The 13,495-nt window shown below is 44.4% G+C and overlaps 1 protein-coding gene across 5 annotated transcripts in view; it reads left to right on the top strand.

Moving 5' to 3' along the window:
- The first annotated feature begins 629 nt into the window (after positions 1-629).
- The window catches only part of ldlrap1b (low density lipoprotein receptor adaptor protein 1b), a 39,256-nt gene continuing 26,390 nt past the window's right edge, over positions 630-13,495 (top strand). The window contains exon 1 of one of the 5 annotated variants that reach the window (XM_069195416.1): positions 630-962. In XM_069195416.1, coding sequence (XP_069051517.1) covers positions 878-962 — 85 coding nt within the window. In that variant the 5' untranslated portion in view covers positions 630-877. Of the gene's footprint in view, positions 963-5,039; positions 5,141-13,495 lie in introns of those variants that run through there. The other 4 variants (XM_069195419.1, XM_069195417.1, XM_006631237.3 and 1 more) reach the window with 4 other exon arrangements.

Raw genomic sequence — 13,495 nt, 5'->3', positions numbered from 1 at the left:
GCTGACTCGTCCTGTTCTGTCAGGCTGACACGCCTCCCAAACTTGAGAACCAAATTCCTAGTTGACAAGACAATCTTTAACACCCCACCAAAAAAAAAACAAAAAAAAAAACAACCAGTTATAGAGATGGCAAATAGTTTTATGTCGCAAAGCCATGACTGAAAAATAATTCATAGTTCTGCTAAGTGCTTCTTCGTAATTTACTATTTTTGCTCGGATTATTTAATGTTTACATTTAATCTGCACAGTAAGGGGTATAATAAGAGAGAGGTGAACTATTAATATTCTTGTTCTTAATTTCATCCGATTATATTCTTGGTTCGGCAGTCGATGAGTGAGATGTGACTGCTTTTCTGACTGTATATATAGATTTAAAAATGAACTAAGTCGATACAGCTTCGACATTCTGAGGAAGAGAGGTCGTGTTGTTGTTCCTGAAGTCTGAGTCACTCCAAGCGACGGACGGGGTGCCCTTTGTTTGTCTTTACTTGAACTGTAGGAAATGCGGCCTTGGTTTAATTTTAGCACACACAAAATCAGGGGAAAAGTCAGGTTTCCGCTACACGAGTTCACCTCGCCCGCTCGGCCCTCCCCTCCAAGCGACTCTCAGCCTCCGCTGCGCTTTAAAAAAAAAAAGGCACCACGTCAACGCCAAGTACATTATCCGCCCGATTTACATAAATAACACCGCCCATGTGGGGCGAAACGTGATAATCCATCGACTGTGGGGCTGGCTTCGGAAAAGGGAGGAAGAAAAAGGGAAGAAAAGTTTGGGACAGTGACTTTAACATCGCGGAGAGTGCAGGAGCTGCGGTGCCGTAGAACCCGGAGCTTCCCGGACTCTTTCTTCCCCTTTCTTTCTGTGGGTTTCACAAGCATGGATGCTTTGAAGTCCGCGGGTAGGGCCATCATACGGAGTCCGAGTCTGGCTAAACAGTCATGGGGAGTCGGCAAACACAAAAGTAAGTTTTTTTTTGTGTGCGTGTGGCGCTTTGCTTTGCTTTTGGGAATCCCTGCTACGTTGTTGCTAGCCGCGGGGAACGATACGTTGTATTCGTCTGCGTGTTCTTGTGTGCGTGTGTGTGTTTTGCTCTTGCCGGCGAAGGTTTAAAGACAAAACGCAGGCAGGGGCATACATGCTCATTAAAAACGCTGGTCTGTGAACTCCTCGGTTGTTAGGGCACGTTTCGGTCTGCAACGAGGCGAGGTGTTTTGGGGTCAGAAGTAAATCTGAATTGTTGGTGCAACTCTTGCAAAATCCGTGTGGCGGGGTGCCGCTTTGATAGTGACCGTAGAGCTGGGGGATATTTTTGTGATTGAATCCGCTGGCTCCCAGCCTGAAGCCGAAAGGGTTTTTTTTTTTTTTGCAAGCGTGGGTTCCCAGTGGTAGCTGAATTGCGGGCTCCTGAGCGTTTGTTCAGGTAGCAGTAAGCCCACGCCGTGCTGGGGGAGGTTCACTGATGACTCGGGTCGTCCCGTTAAAGTTGGTCGCCTCCGAGTCTGTGCTCCAGAAGCTAACGGTTAACCTTTTGTACACCATAAAAATAGGTACCTTGGCTACTTAAGGTTATCGAAAACCAAAACTACTAGCACGGAGAGATTTGCCAGTCTATCAGGCAGTTTGCTTTTTTTTTTTAGCCTACACTTTGACGTCTTCATAGCTGGGACGCGTATCATGAAGATTTACTCTTCTATCCTTTCTCATAAACCTTTGGCTGTCCATAAGTTGTTAGCATGGATACGATAATAAATTTCCCAATGGCTTTCACAGTCTTTAATTGCGCCTGTCGTAGGCAGTTGTTTGGCGAAGCCCAAGATTAGTTGCTAGCGGCATCTCGGGTGGGGGAGCGAGGGGAAAACAGTATCTGGGCATGAAATGGGATTCACGGAGACTGGGCTTGTGGAAGAATTGATGTGTGTTTGTATGCGTTGATTTTAAAGTACACAGCCCTTGTAGCGCTGCTGGAAGACGAATGTTTGTATTGGAAGACGCGCTGGGTAGCGGGTGCATGGAGACCAATTTTAAAGCCGCAAACATCGGAGACGCCTTCACCGAACCCAAAAGTTTATTGGCTATGGAGAGTTGACTCCAGCTCTTATATACGAGGCCTAGTCACAGCGCGATATTATCCCACGTGTGGTGTTTGATTTATGCTTTTCGGCAGGTGTGAAGGGTGAGGTGACGCCCTATCATTGCCGTATAGAAGCCTAGCAGAAATCATGCGCGAAAAGTGCGGCCTACGTCAGAGTTAGACGGAAAAGAAATGTGATGTTGAAGAAGAACAAATATAACTTGGATTGGGGAAAAATGGAATCCCTTTGCTGGAAACGGCACTGCATAAAATGCGTGGCGACTTTGGCTTTTGTCGAAGTTCAAGGTGGAGTTTAGCAGTTAACTTGTCACGTCTGACAAGCAGGACTCGTGTGGTCTTATATAGATATTCCTGCAGCGCGGGTGAAACATTTTGTAAGGTTTTCAAACGTTTACTTGTTTATTTTAACGTGAGGGGTTCGTGTTTCCCAGGGCAGGAAAGAGCGCACCAGTCATGGCACTGGGATGAGACATACTCGTATCGACTAACTTGGTAGGTGAAGGAGTAGGTGGAACTATTTCCCCATGCAATCTCGGACCAGAATTTCTAGACTATCGCCCCAGTATGGCAGTGTGATGAGGGGGAGACACTGCAGTAGGAGGTGCTACCCTTCATATTAAACTGAAGCTCTGACTTGAGTATTGGAACTGAAGCTCTCTTGGGCATTAAAGATCTCATGGCAGAGTTTGTAAAAGTAAGTTGTTAACCCTAGTGTCTGGGCTAAATTACATTTTGTTCTTGCATGGTCTGGCCTACCTGAAGTTCACCCTTAACTTTCTCACTGCTCCACCTGTTTTTGCTGTGTGTCACACAGGTGGGGCCACACATCGGTGCTGGCTGAAGTGGGTCCCCTCCTATATGTGAAGCACTTGGGGGGGAATTTGGGGATCTGCTTTTCTTCAGAATGGCTTTGTTTGCCAGCTGCATTACACCTGCAACGAATGTGCTGTACGGTTTTGATGTAAAAACATAGAAACGGTCAATAATACATATACGCTTCTTATTTAAAAACAATTAGCAGACAGGGGTGGCAGTGCTGGTGACCTTTTGACTGGATCTGCTGGTGAGTATAAGGAGAATAAGCTTAATTAGCTTAAGTCTTAATTTTAAACTATTTTGGCAGCAGAGGTACATGTGCAGTGCACTCGAGACCTGCTGGTAACAAGAGTGTAATGCGGTGTCTGTGTTTTTTGTACTGGAAGGGAAACAATGGTCACTGTCACATAGCTCAAGGTCCTGGTTCCTGATTGGTCCTGAGGACACTATTCTAATTAACATTCTTTAAGCTTCTTATTCTCCTAATTATGCCTACCCACAGTCAGACCTTTCACTAGGCAATTATCCTTTTTCATTAACCTTGTCTTAATGTGTGTCTTGTTTATCTTTATTGGAGATTGGTGTGCAGGGCTTCTCAGAACAACTACAATGGGGGGCAGCCTTTTCCTTGAGTCAAGGGCAGAGTGGACATGTGGCAAATGCAGAGATGATTTGGTCTTTGCCTTAATACATTGGCGAGGTTTTTATCCAGAGCAGTGTTCTTGAGCTTTATGCACAATCAAAGTAAATTGGGAACTAGTATCCGGGCAGGAGCCAATAATTGAAAAGGACAAAAAAAAGCATCTGTAGCAGTTCAAGAATGGATTCTGACCTGCTTGAATTTGAATCAGAAAAGCTGTGTTACAGGCTTTGCTCTTTCTGTGGGGTTTCCCTCTCCCATCCTTGCCAAAATCTATACAGAAGACAACCCATCTATTATCTTGTACTTTCCCTTAACAAGATGCTGATTTTTCTATTACACAGCTATGGCCCCCTTCTGATCTGTACCTGTATTGGAAGGAGACTGCTCTATTTTTACTGTGCCCTTGCTCAGAATACATGCACCTTTTAAATTTGAAATTTATGCACATGCTGAAAAGGCAATTACTTTGCGCCTTTGGCCCATGCGCCTTGTGGTCTTTAATGATGTTTTAAACTCAAGCCAAAGCCTGTGGGTTTGGGGGATTAACTTAACTTCAACGTGCCAGTACAGGAATGCTTTGTAAATGTTCTGTGCTGCTGTTCTCAGGAATGCTGAAAACCACGTGTCACTGCTTGCTGAAACCCTCCTACATCAGTCAAGGTTTCTCTGGGTTGTGGTGGCAGAGGAAGAGCTGAAGGTTTCTTACTAATTGGTTTCCTGTGCTGCTGTCTCTGTGAGGTTGTTTTTCAGTCTGGCTTCAAACTGGGACAGGTGGCTGATGGGTGCATGCGACAAAGCTGTAGATCAACATTTTGGCTTGACTTGATGCGCTCTCATCTGCTTTGCAGTGAATGTTCTCTAGGCCCCCTGTTTACAGCATGTTAGATTGATGCTTCCTTCAAACAAGATAACAGCACATTTCTGCACTGTAATCTGAATGCCACTTCTCCCTGCTGGCTCCTGTAATTCTGAACACTGTTGAAGCCTCATGATGAGGCTTATGCTACATGTTTTTTTGCTTACTTTCTGTTTTATACACGCAGAGCTTCCTTGCCAGGGAATCATGTTACTCGGGGATGAACTGAATGTTCCTTTGCTGTTCTAAATGCCCTGGGAGTTCTTCCTGGCTAAAGTCAGGCGTGATCTGCGTTATTCATTACAATTCACCAAGCAGGTTTCAGCTGCTGCAGGCATGTGAAATTGTATAGCAAACTTTAAATAGATTCATAGCTCTGCAAGACTCCTTGCATTTTATTGTAAATTTGTTTGTGGAAAGAAAGTTTGGGACGTGAATTGCAGGGTGGGCGATCCCACTCCAAGGGGTGTTTCCTCGCAGCTGCTTTTGAAGAGATGTCATGTTTTGGCAGCGCTGACCACTGCGGATGTTGCGACGTGTCTCCGGCCCCTCGGCGTCACCTGGGAGTGCCTGCGGAAGTTAACTGCACTTTGCTGGGCTCTAGCTTGTGGCCACAGATGCACGATTCTGCTTAAGCCATTTCAAAGGAGTGTTCTGCTCTTAAAATAAAAATATGGTAAAGATGCATGGCCATGTTTTGTTAGAGAAGAACCCAGTGGCACATGGGTGCAGGTAAGAGGTTGAATTATACGTTTTTTTGTTTTAGTTGAGATGAAGTGTTGATTTTTTTTTTTAATAGTGCAGATGTTTTCAGCCAAGGAACAGCAGGCAGGCAGCTGCAGGAATGCCTCTGTTGCTTTGCAGGTTAAATCCTTGATGAGTTTATTTATTGTAGGCCCAAAGGCTGAAATGGACGATCTAATAAACTTTAATGCTCTTAGGGGCAGTGGCTTCCTGCGAGACGTGTCATTTCTGCTAAATACAGGACACTTTAAGCTGTTTACAGGCACTCAGGAAGAGCCTACTAATCCTATTGACGTGAGCTTTTTTTGTGGCCTGTTCACTGTGCTGTTCTAGGTGAAGTCCTTTACATTATTTAGTTACTGTTTTCCAAGGCTTTTAGTGAAACGTGTTTGATAAAGAGAACTAGAGCATGACCTGGTATCATTCGGTGACAACTTTTGTTTCATGCTGAAAGATGGATTCCTCCAATCTTTTCGGATTCATCAGTTTCTCCTGTAAGGAATGTTTCATCACGCTGTGCTCAGTATGCAAGCAATAAGACATTGGAACGTTCTCATTTTGAGCCGAGAGTTTTATGATGCTAAATGTTATGTTGTACATGGGGGGGGGAGTCTGCAAAATGTTTTTATGATTCAGATCAGAAGTATTTAAAGATGTCTGGGTGGTGTTTAAGCACTGTACTTCTCAGGCAGTGTAGCATTTGGGTCCTTGCAGTTATGCAGTGGCACAGAAGTGAACGCGTCTGAACTTATTCCTTTCTTTGCTGGCTGGGCCACTGGGTTTCCTTCCCCGGGGATGTGCTAATCAATTACAGGGACCAGCGTCATGCTCTTCAAATATAAGAGCTGATCGATTCATCCAGTGTTGATCAAGTCCATTTTGTAACACTCCTCTAATCCTTGTTTATTTTGCACACAGGGAGAGATGAGTGTTTTGGGAGATTCTTAGGGTGGAGAGGCATGAATGGGGGTGTAACATTCTGTGGGCAACATCTAATAATAGTAATTGCTAACACTTGCATAGCGCATTTCTGGACACTCCACTCCAAGTGCTGTACAGGTAATGGGGACTGAACCCCCCCACCATCAGTGTGCAGCCCCCACCTGGATGATGCTACAGCAGCCATAGTGTGCCAGTCCTCTCCCCACACACCAGCTCTCAGGGGGGAGGAGAGCAGAGTGATGAAGCCAGTTCAGAGATGGCGATTATTAGGAGGCCATGAGTGGTAAAGGTCAGGGGGAAATTTTGCCAGGACACTGGGGTAACACCCCTACTCTTTTAGAGACACACCCTGGGATTTTTAATGACCGCAAAGTCAGAACCTTGGTTTAACGTCTCATCTGAAGGATGGGTGTCATCTGGAAAGTGGCCTCACTTCGCTGGAGGGGTTAACGCCTCCAAGAGGGAGAATGATTTCAACTCTCAGGAAATGAAGTAAATTGGGTCTTTAGAATTTAGTGTTTAGTGTTTTGTTATGTAGCACTTGAAGTACAGGTTACACTGAGCTGTTATTGTTAGATAGCTTCACTGTGTTTTATACCCACTTTACCGAATACTGTAAACTGTGGCTGTCATGTCAGGTGCGAAGTGCTGTTTTAATCCCTGTGAATTTCCATTAGGGCCGGGAGCCCTATCTGCAGTTGTTCCAGTGACTAATGTGTGATGTCATGACAATACTAGGAGTCTAGTGCTAAAACTGCCTCTTTTTTTTTTTTACTTCTGTTTGTGAGTGGAATCACTTCCAAGGTGGTGCACTTCCTAACTCCAGTTGATAAGCCTCTTATCTACAGCAGATCCATTTCTTCAGTGAGCTAAAATTAGTTTATTAAGTCCCCTTCTAATACTGAGAGTATAATACAGCTCTCGTTCATCTGTTCAGATATGCCATTAAATCTCATGGCTTTGTGGTAAGTTTTTTTTTTTTCATGGTTACAGATACTGCTTAACACTGGACTTAGAACTGAAATTCAGGAAGTCCTGCGGCAGGACCTTTCTGATGGAATGGGTCTGTCTTGCATCTAGGTTCTTTAATAGTTTAAGGCTGTGTATATAATGGGATACAATCAGCTGGGTTTTTTTTAATTTGAAGAAATTCATGTTGATCTAGGGGTTTAAATAGTCTGATGGTTAGTTGTTCTCTTGCTGTGTTTTGAAAACCCAGTCAAAGCTGAATGTGTGGAAGAGCAGAGCAGGCTTTAAATATGAGTCGCTCTGACGTTCGTCCTCCTGCATTCCAGCAGGAAAGAGAAATGCTCTTCAGTGCATCTGCAGTTCTTCTACCCCATTTGCAACTTCTTCACTGTTGTGCAAAGGGTTAAAGCAGAATTGTGCTGGTTCTCAAATGATTTCATCATTAAAAATGAAGTTTAATATTTATATATTTTTAGAAGTAGTTTCTCAAATCACTTCACAGTAAAAAAAAAAATAAAAAAAAATCTGAACTCTTTTAGAAGTTTGAGTTTTGTTTTGAAACATCTTAGGGAAGGTGACTCCGGTATCCCTGACATAGAAACTGCAAAGGATTTTAATTAGATCAGTGCAGACTCCCCTGATTCAAGAAGCATTCATCGCAGATAGCATTTCGCCAAAGTCATTTCCAATAGCCATTTACATTCTCAAACCTGGGTATTTGTTTTAGACATTTTCATCCATCCTTCGCGGTTTTTGCAGCCTTGAGCTCCGGAGGTTTTTTTTTTTTGGCAGGTGGTCCTTTCCGCAGCTGTCTCCTTCAGATGATGGAAGCACTAGGCACTCAGAACGGGGAGCCCCTTGTGGTCCTGGCACGTGCTGAGGCCTCCTCCACTTGCCTAGCACGGTACTTTGAACAAGGCTCATGGGCTAATCCTGGAGTCATCCCACTGGGGTGCAAGTGGGCTGGCACATCGATGGGAAGCCATTGGGAGTGCTGTTGGCAGCTGGCCCCTGACAGGCCAGCAGGAAGGGCTTGCGGACCGACTGGGCAGGGCGCTAGCCGTGCAGTGTCCACAGAGGCCGGCCGCTCTGCGGTCTGTGATATATTAATCTGCTGCTCCGCGGGGAGGGCCAGTTCCAGAGGTGTATCGCTCGTGCTGCGATCTGCCTTTTCACACTGGCCTCAGCTCCACCCACTTGAAAGGGTGCTGCATCCCAAACCTTTTCTAGACGGGTATCAAAAAGTCAAAGGAGGTACATTTGAAGTACCAAAAAACATTCCCATTCTTGAGCTTCTCTCTGAAGGCAATGGAACAGATACAGTGAAGGTCCCTCACATAGATGGAGATCCTGGACTTTTTATTTCTGAAAGACTCTATTCGGTTTGTTCCAAGTTTTGACTGTAACCACAGAGCTCCACAGCTGGAAAGTGGTTGTGTACTCCAGAACTGAAAATGCCTTTTCAGTTTGGGGACCAAACTACAGGGAAACCTTAGTTGTGTTGACACGGTATAATGTGAACATTGTTGCAACGGAAACACCCAGGAATTTATTCCTCGATTTGTTCTTCCATGCTGGCTGTGACAGCTGAGATTTTGAAAGAAAGAAATATGCAAGAGGGGTAACTGAACATCGCAGTGGTGGTGCTTGATTGCTTTAAACCTTGAAATGTTCCTGCCTTTCTTCCTTTCGAGGAGATAACATTTGTTAAAAACCTGGTTCTCGAACGTACGTGTGTCCCAGTTTCATTTTTACTAAAGGTATTGATCAGATTGTACTTTTCAGTTCCTGGGAACGCTTCCTGCCGAAGCATGGAGGAAAAAAAAGGCTTCAAGTCATTCCCGGGGGTGTACCCTCTCTCCCCTTGGAGGATGGGAGGTATCTGTATCCATGGAAACAGACTTGGATTTTGTCTGGCAGACCATCCTTCCAAAAATAGTCTGAATGTCATCTTTATGTGCGCCTTGACCTTAAAAACTCGCCAGTTCTTGTACCCACTTAATCTGGAATAGTCAATTGTTTTTTTGTCTTGACTCGCAGCTCTGAGCCCTGTGCCTCCTGTCTCAGGAGAAGAAAGAGTAGCACTACTGTGATCTGGCCCCGGCTGTCTCCTAGCGCACACACACCTCGAACCAGCGGTTCAGCTCTGACTGGAGCAGAGGCACCGCAGCACCTCAGACTGTGGCCTCGGAGAGCCGCCAGAATCCCGGAATGTGCTCGGACACTGGTGCTTCTCCGCTCGGGCACTCGGGTCAGTCGGCTGGTGGCGCGACGTATCCCCAGATGTTCAAACATGAAAGCGCTTGCCAAGATGGTGGAGGACTCCACCATGAGGAGGACTGCATGAGGACTCGTTATTGGGATGTTCAAACTGGGGCTGTTCTTTGCTCTTGTCTTTGCGGTTTCAGCAGCTCCTCATCTGAAACCCTTTCGCTAGCGAGTCAGAATGCTTTGTTTTCTCTTCGGAAAATGTGGGCTTTAGTATCTGGCATAGAGCGAGCTTGGGATTACCTTGGTATTTATCGGATTTCTGCTCTGTAAACCCCCTCTTGTACACCCCGAGAGCATGGCATGGGAGACAATCTGATTGTGCCAATCTGGAGAACTCAGTCTACATAAATGGCTGTTGAAGGCCTATAGGTCCCAGGTGGCAAATTATTTGGCTTTTTACACTTATGACACAGCTGGATATGTTTTGCTGCTGTTGTGGGATATCAATCTTTCCGTCTACAGGGAACTACTTTTGGATTGTAAAGTGGAAGATATGGTAGGAATGGATTTCATGTTTCCGGTTTCTAGAACCGGAAGAAATGAAAGGCTGACAGCAGTGTCTTTGTCAGAGCAGCGAAGCATCTTGCATCCCACTAGGTGTGAGACTGGGACTGGGAAAGCAAAGCCTCTGCTTTCTCTCGCCTGTTTCCGACTAGAGAGCGAGAAGCCAGCTTTACGGTTTTGTGGGGGTTTCAGCTCATCTGAAACCGCAGCCCTGAGAATCCCGTGTTTAGAAAGTAAAGCTCATTTGTGCCAAGACAATTCTGCCTTGGTTTTAAACGGTTCAGGCCCGGCAGAAACAGCGGCTTGGCATTAGATCAAGAAGCGTCTGATTGAACTCGCCCTCGCTGCTCAGTTCTTGTTTTCCAGACTTAGTGTTCGATACACGCCCAGCTTGTGGGTTACTCTACATCAGACGCTCTGGGCTTATTCATGTGCTGTTGAAGCATCATCAAAGTTATTGCTCTTGGGAGCAGTTAATTAGATTTTTGTTCTGATAAATTCAGCCCATTATTTTATCAGAGCTTGCTATGCGAAGCAAATTGAAAATAAGCATTTTTTTGAGCACTAGGTTTTGAAACAATATAGCCTGTGTTGCATGTTAGCGATGAGATTGTTGGCAAGATTGTAACTAGAGAGCTGATTGAAATGTAATATTGCAGAAAAACCTATTCTGATTTAGAATATCTAAAGGGCAAAGTAACAATCTGGCAGTCATAAAATTTGTCATTGATTTATGCGTTTAAAGCTTTGTTTGGGTTATCAGATGGTGTTCGGAAGCCTTTATAAAAAATTCAGTCCCCATTCCATGTAAGCAACAGCTTTAAAAGCAAATTTTGTTTTATAAAATGACCACAGTAACAGTTACCTGTTTGTTATGTTTGACTTTTTTTTTTTGCACTACTGTAACAAACTAGCTTTAAATGATTCTTCTTACAAGGAGGAAAGAGAAATTTTGCAGATCATTGTTCAGTAGGCCTATCTGGTCTCGGGGGCAACCTGTGGACATCTGCTCTTTGTAAACCAGAGAGACCTATGGAGTAGATCTCAGGTGCTACATAGCACCACTGTCTGTTGTGGTCCTGCTAACATTTTCTTTTTCAGACAGCATTTGCAACTGCCTATAAAACTTGATTTTCCTCAGAAGGATGAGATGGGTTGGAAGCGAAGTGGAAACTTTCCATTCGGCTGTCGGATTTCATCATAGTGTTGCCAGTTTGTGCATTGTTCTGTGCTGATCAGCTTAAACAATTCACAAGTTCCATTATTTCCTGATGTTTTCCAGAGCTGCTCTGAGTAAATGCCAGATTTACAGTGATAAGAGACTGTTTTGCATTCCCCAAACCTGAGTAAACAGTAAGTGCCTATCATGAAGACCACTTCCCCTCTCTTTTTCTGAAATTATCTGTGCCATGTGTGGGAATTAATGACTGATTCAGTTGTTACAGACTGGAAATATAATTACTGCTGTGGTCTCTTGCTTTGTTTTCTGTACCTCTTGCTACATTAGCAATCCTGCCCTCCCTGACCAGGGCCTTTAACTGTAAAGAGAAATGGTCTGAAATTGTACAGGGCTTTTTCCTGCACATATCTGAAAGTATACAGTCCATCTGTAACTCATTCACCTTGAGATTTGTGTGCATGAGCTTGAATCACTAAAACTAAGAAATCGCCTTTTTCTGTTCCTTTCTTTTGTTGTTGTACCGATTATTCCAAAGACCTTAATGTTGGATAGACTGTTACAACTGCCAAATACATTAGTGCATCCAGAAAATGCAGCCTCAAGTTTTTCTCAATGTCAGATAGAAAGTTCAAGGCCTCTTTTGCTTCTTTTTAATATTTTTTTTTCTACTGTTTAGCAGATACATTCCCACTGGAGTTGAGTCTCGATGATATTAAGGTTAACCTCTCTGCAGCTGGTTTCACTGGCCTGATCCTCGTAGCAGTGTGGGGTGAGCAGGGATCCCGTCTGGTGTCCGGGCTGTGAGCCGTGTTTCTCACTGGGAACCCTGTGCAGCCTACAGCAGGGTGAATGTGAAGTTTGAGGACTGGTATGGTCTTTTCAATAGTAGTGGCTCAGAGGATCCTAATAAGGAATTAGGGGTATTTCTCAGGATGCAGTGTAAATCCAAGGGCTGGGCTAGGTCTGGATGAGCCATTTCATGGCCTAGAGATTCTTGCGCAGTGAAAGTCTCATCTTGTAGTAGGTAGCAGTTGCAAGTTTTAAATGGAAGATTTAACTGCTTTGCTTACATTGATTATAATGTGATTTTAGGTGGTTTCTTTTTTTTTTAGTTGTAGTGCTTGGCCATGTTGGGGGGGGAAATGGCTGCTGTTTAAACAAAAAGCCAGACATGGCAACTGTGGAAAAGGCATTGTTGGTGACTCTCTATTTAATTTGTCAGCTCATGAATGCCAAACAGGCCTGTAGGTGAGGGAGTGGGAAGTCTGGGGTGGGGATACTAGAGAGGAAAGCTAGCACAGTGTAACAGGCTTTTGGGAAGAGCAAAAACCTTAATATAGCCGAGAATTTCAGAGCTCGTCTCCCAGGGAAATTGCATCATCTCCTGCATGCTTCCTGGGATCTAGGCTGGGCGAAGCCGTGCCTTCTCGGTGGAGGCAGCTGAAGAGGAAGTTGAGCTCAATGAGTAGAGGCCCACGGCTGTTCACTTCTCCAGGGCTGCTGCCTCTCTGACTTCCTGTGGAAGAATGCAGTTCCCTGCCATGTTTTATTTAAAGGAGTTCCGTATCTGTGCAACACGTGTGCACAAACATTCGTATTCCTGTCTTTGGTGATTTTTTTTCTCCCCATTTGACTCTCATTCTGTTCTGTACTTAACCCTTATGAAACTCTGCACGAGCTGACAATAGACCCAATTCAGAAACATTTGTCACTTTTTTTAATGGGGGAGCTTGTTGAGACAGTGTCTGGGTATGGCCCTATGGTGATAGTTGAGGATGAGCGTTTGGTGTGCCCAAGAGCCACCAATCACGCTAATGGACCTCTTTGATTCTCTTTGGGTGTGGATTCTCTTTGGATCAGGTGTGGACTGATCAGCACTGTTAATTTACTCCTCTTCTCCAATGCTGAGGAAACCAGAGGTCTGTAGAAGAGGTTTGCCCGTAGTTTGTGTGATTGAGTAAGATCCTGTTAAGATGGCCCATTTAAGGCTTTGTATGTATGTTTTTTTTTTGGCTGGTACAGGTGTAGCTATGAATATTTGTGACTAAATGTGAAAGAATATAAAGTAGTATCAAGGCATAATCCTTTTTTTATTAAACCAGCTGGCATATTTTTAGAAATCCAAAAGTACCAAAACTACTTACAATACAAAGACTTTAGCTTTTATTTATAGTTGTTCCACGGCATTATTTATTGTACCGCGGGGGAACGTTCTGAGGTTTTTGTTGCTAGCTGGTTCCTGGAGTTTCTCAAAATATTTTGCCTACAAAATGATAGTTCTTCAGCTGCTGCTGCAGACCGGAGCTGCTGCCTCTCTTTGATTTTCCTCCTAGAGGATCTCCAGCGATGGAGCTTGTGACCTGGTGCTGAACACAGGATGGATATCGCCAAGATCCACAGCAGACTGAGCTTTTTGTTTCAGCAGTGCTGGAGACCAGTCACTGTGTCCTGGGAGTCTGAACCCTTTCCTTTGGACT

The sequence above is a fragment of the Lepisosteus oculatus genome, chromosome 11 (assembly GCF_040954835.1).
Source record: "Lepisosteus oculatus isolate fLepOcu1 chromosome 11, fLepOcu1.hap2, whole genome shotgun sequence".
Lineage (NCBI taxonomy): Eukaryota > Metazoa > Chordata > Actinopteri > Semionotiformes > Lepisosteidae > Lepisosteus > Lepisosteus oculatus.
The sequence above is the reverse complement of the archived record's forward strand: the minus strand, read 5'-3'. Positions and strand labels throughout refer to the sequence as shown.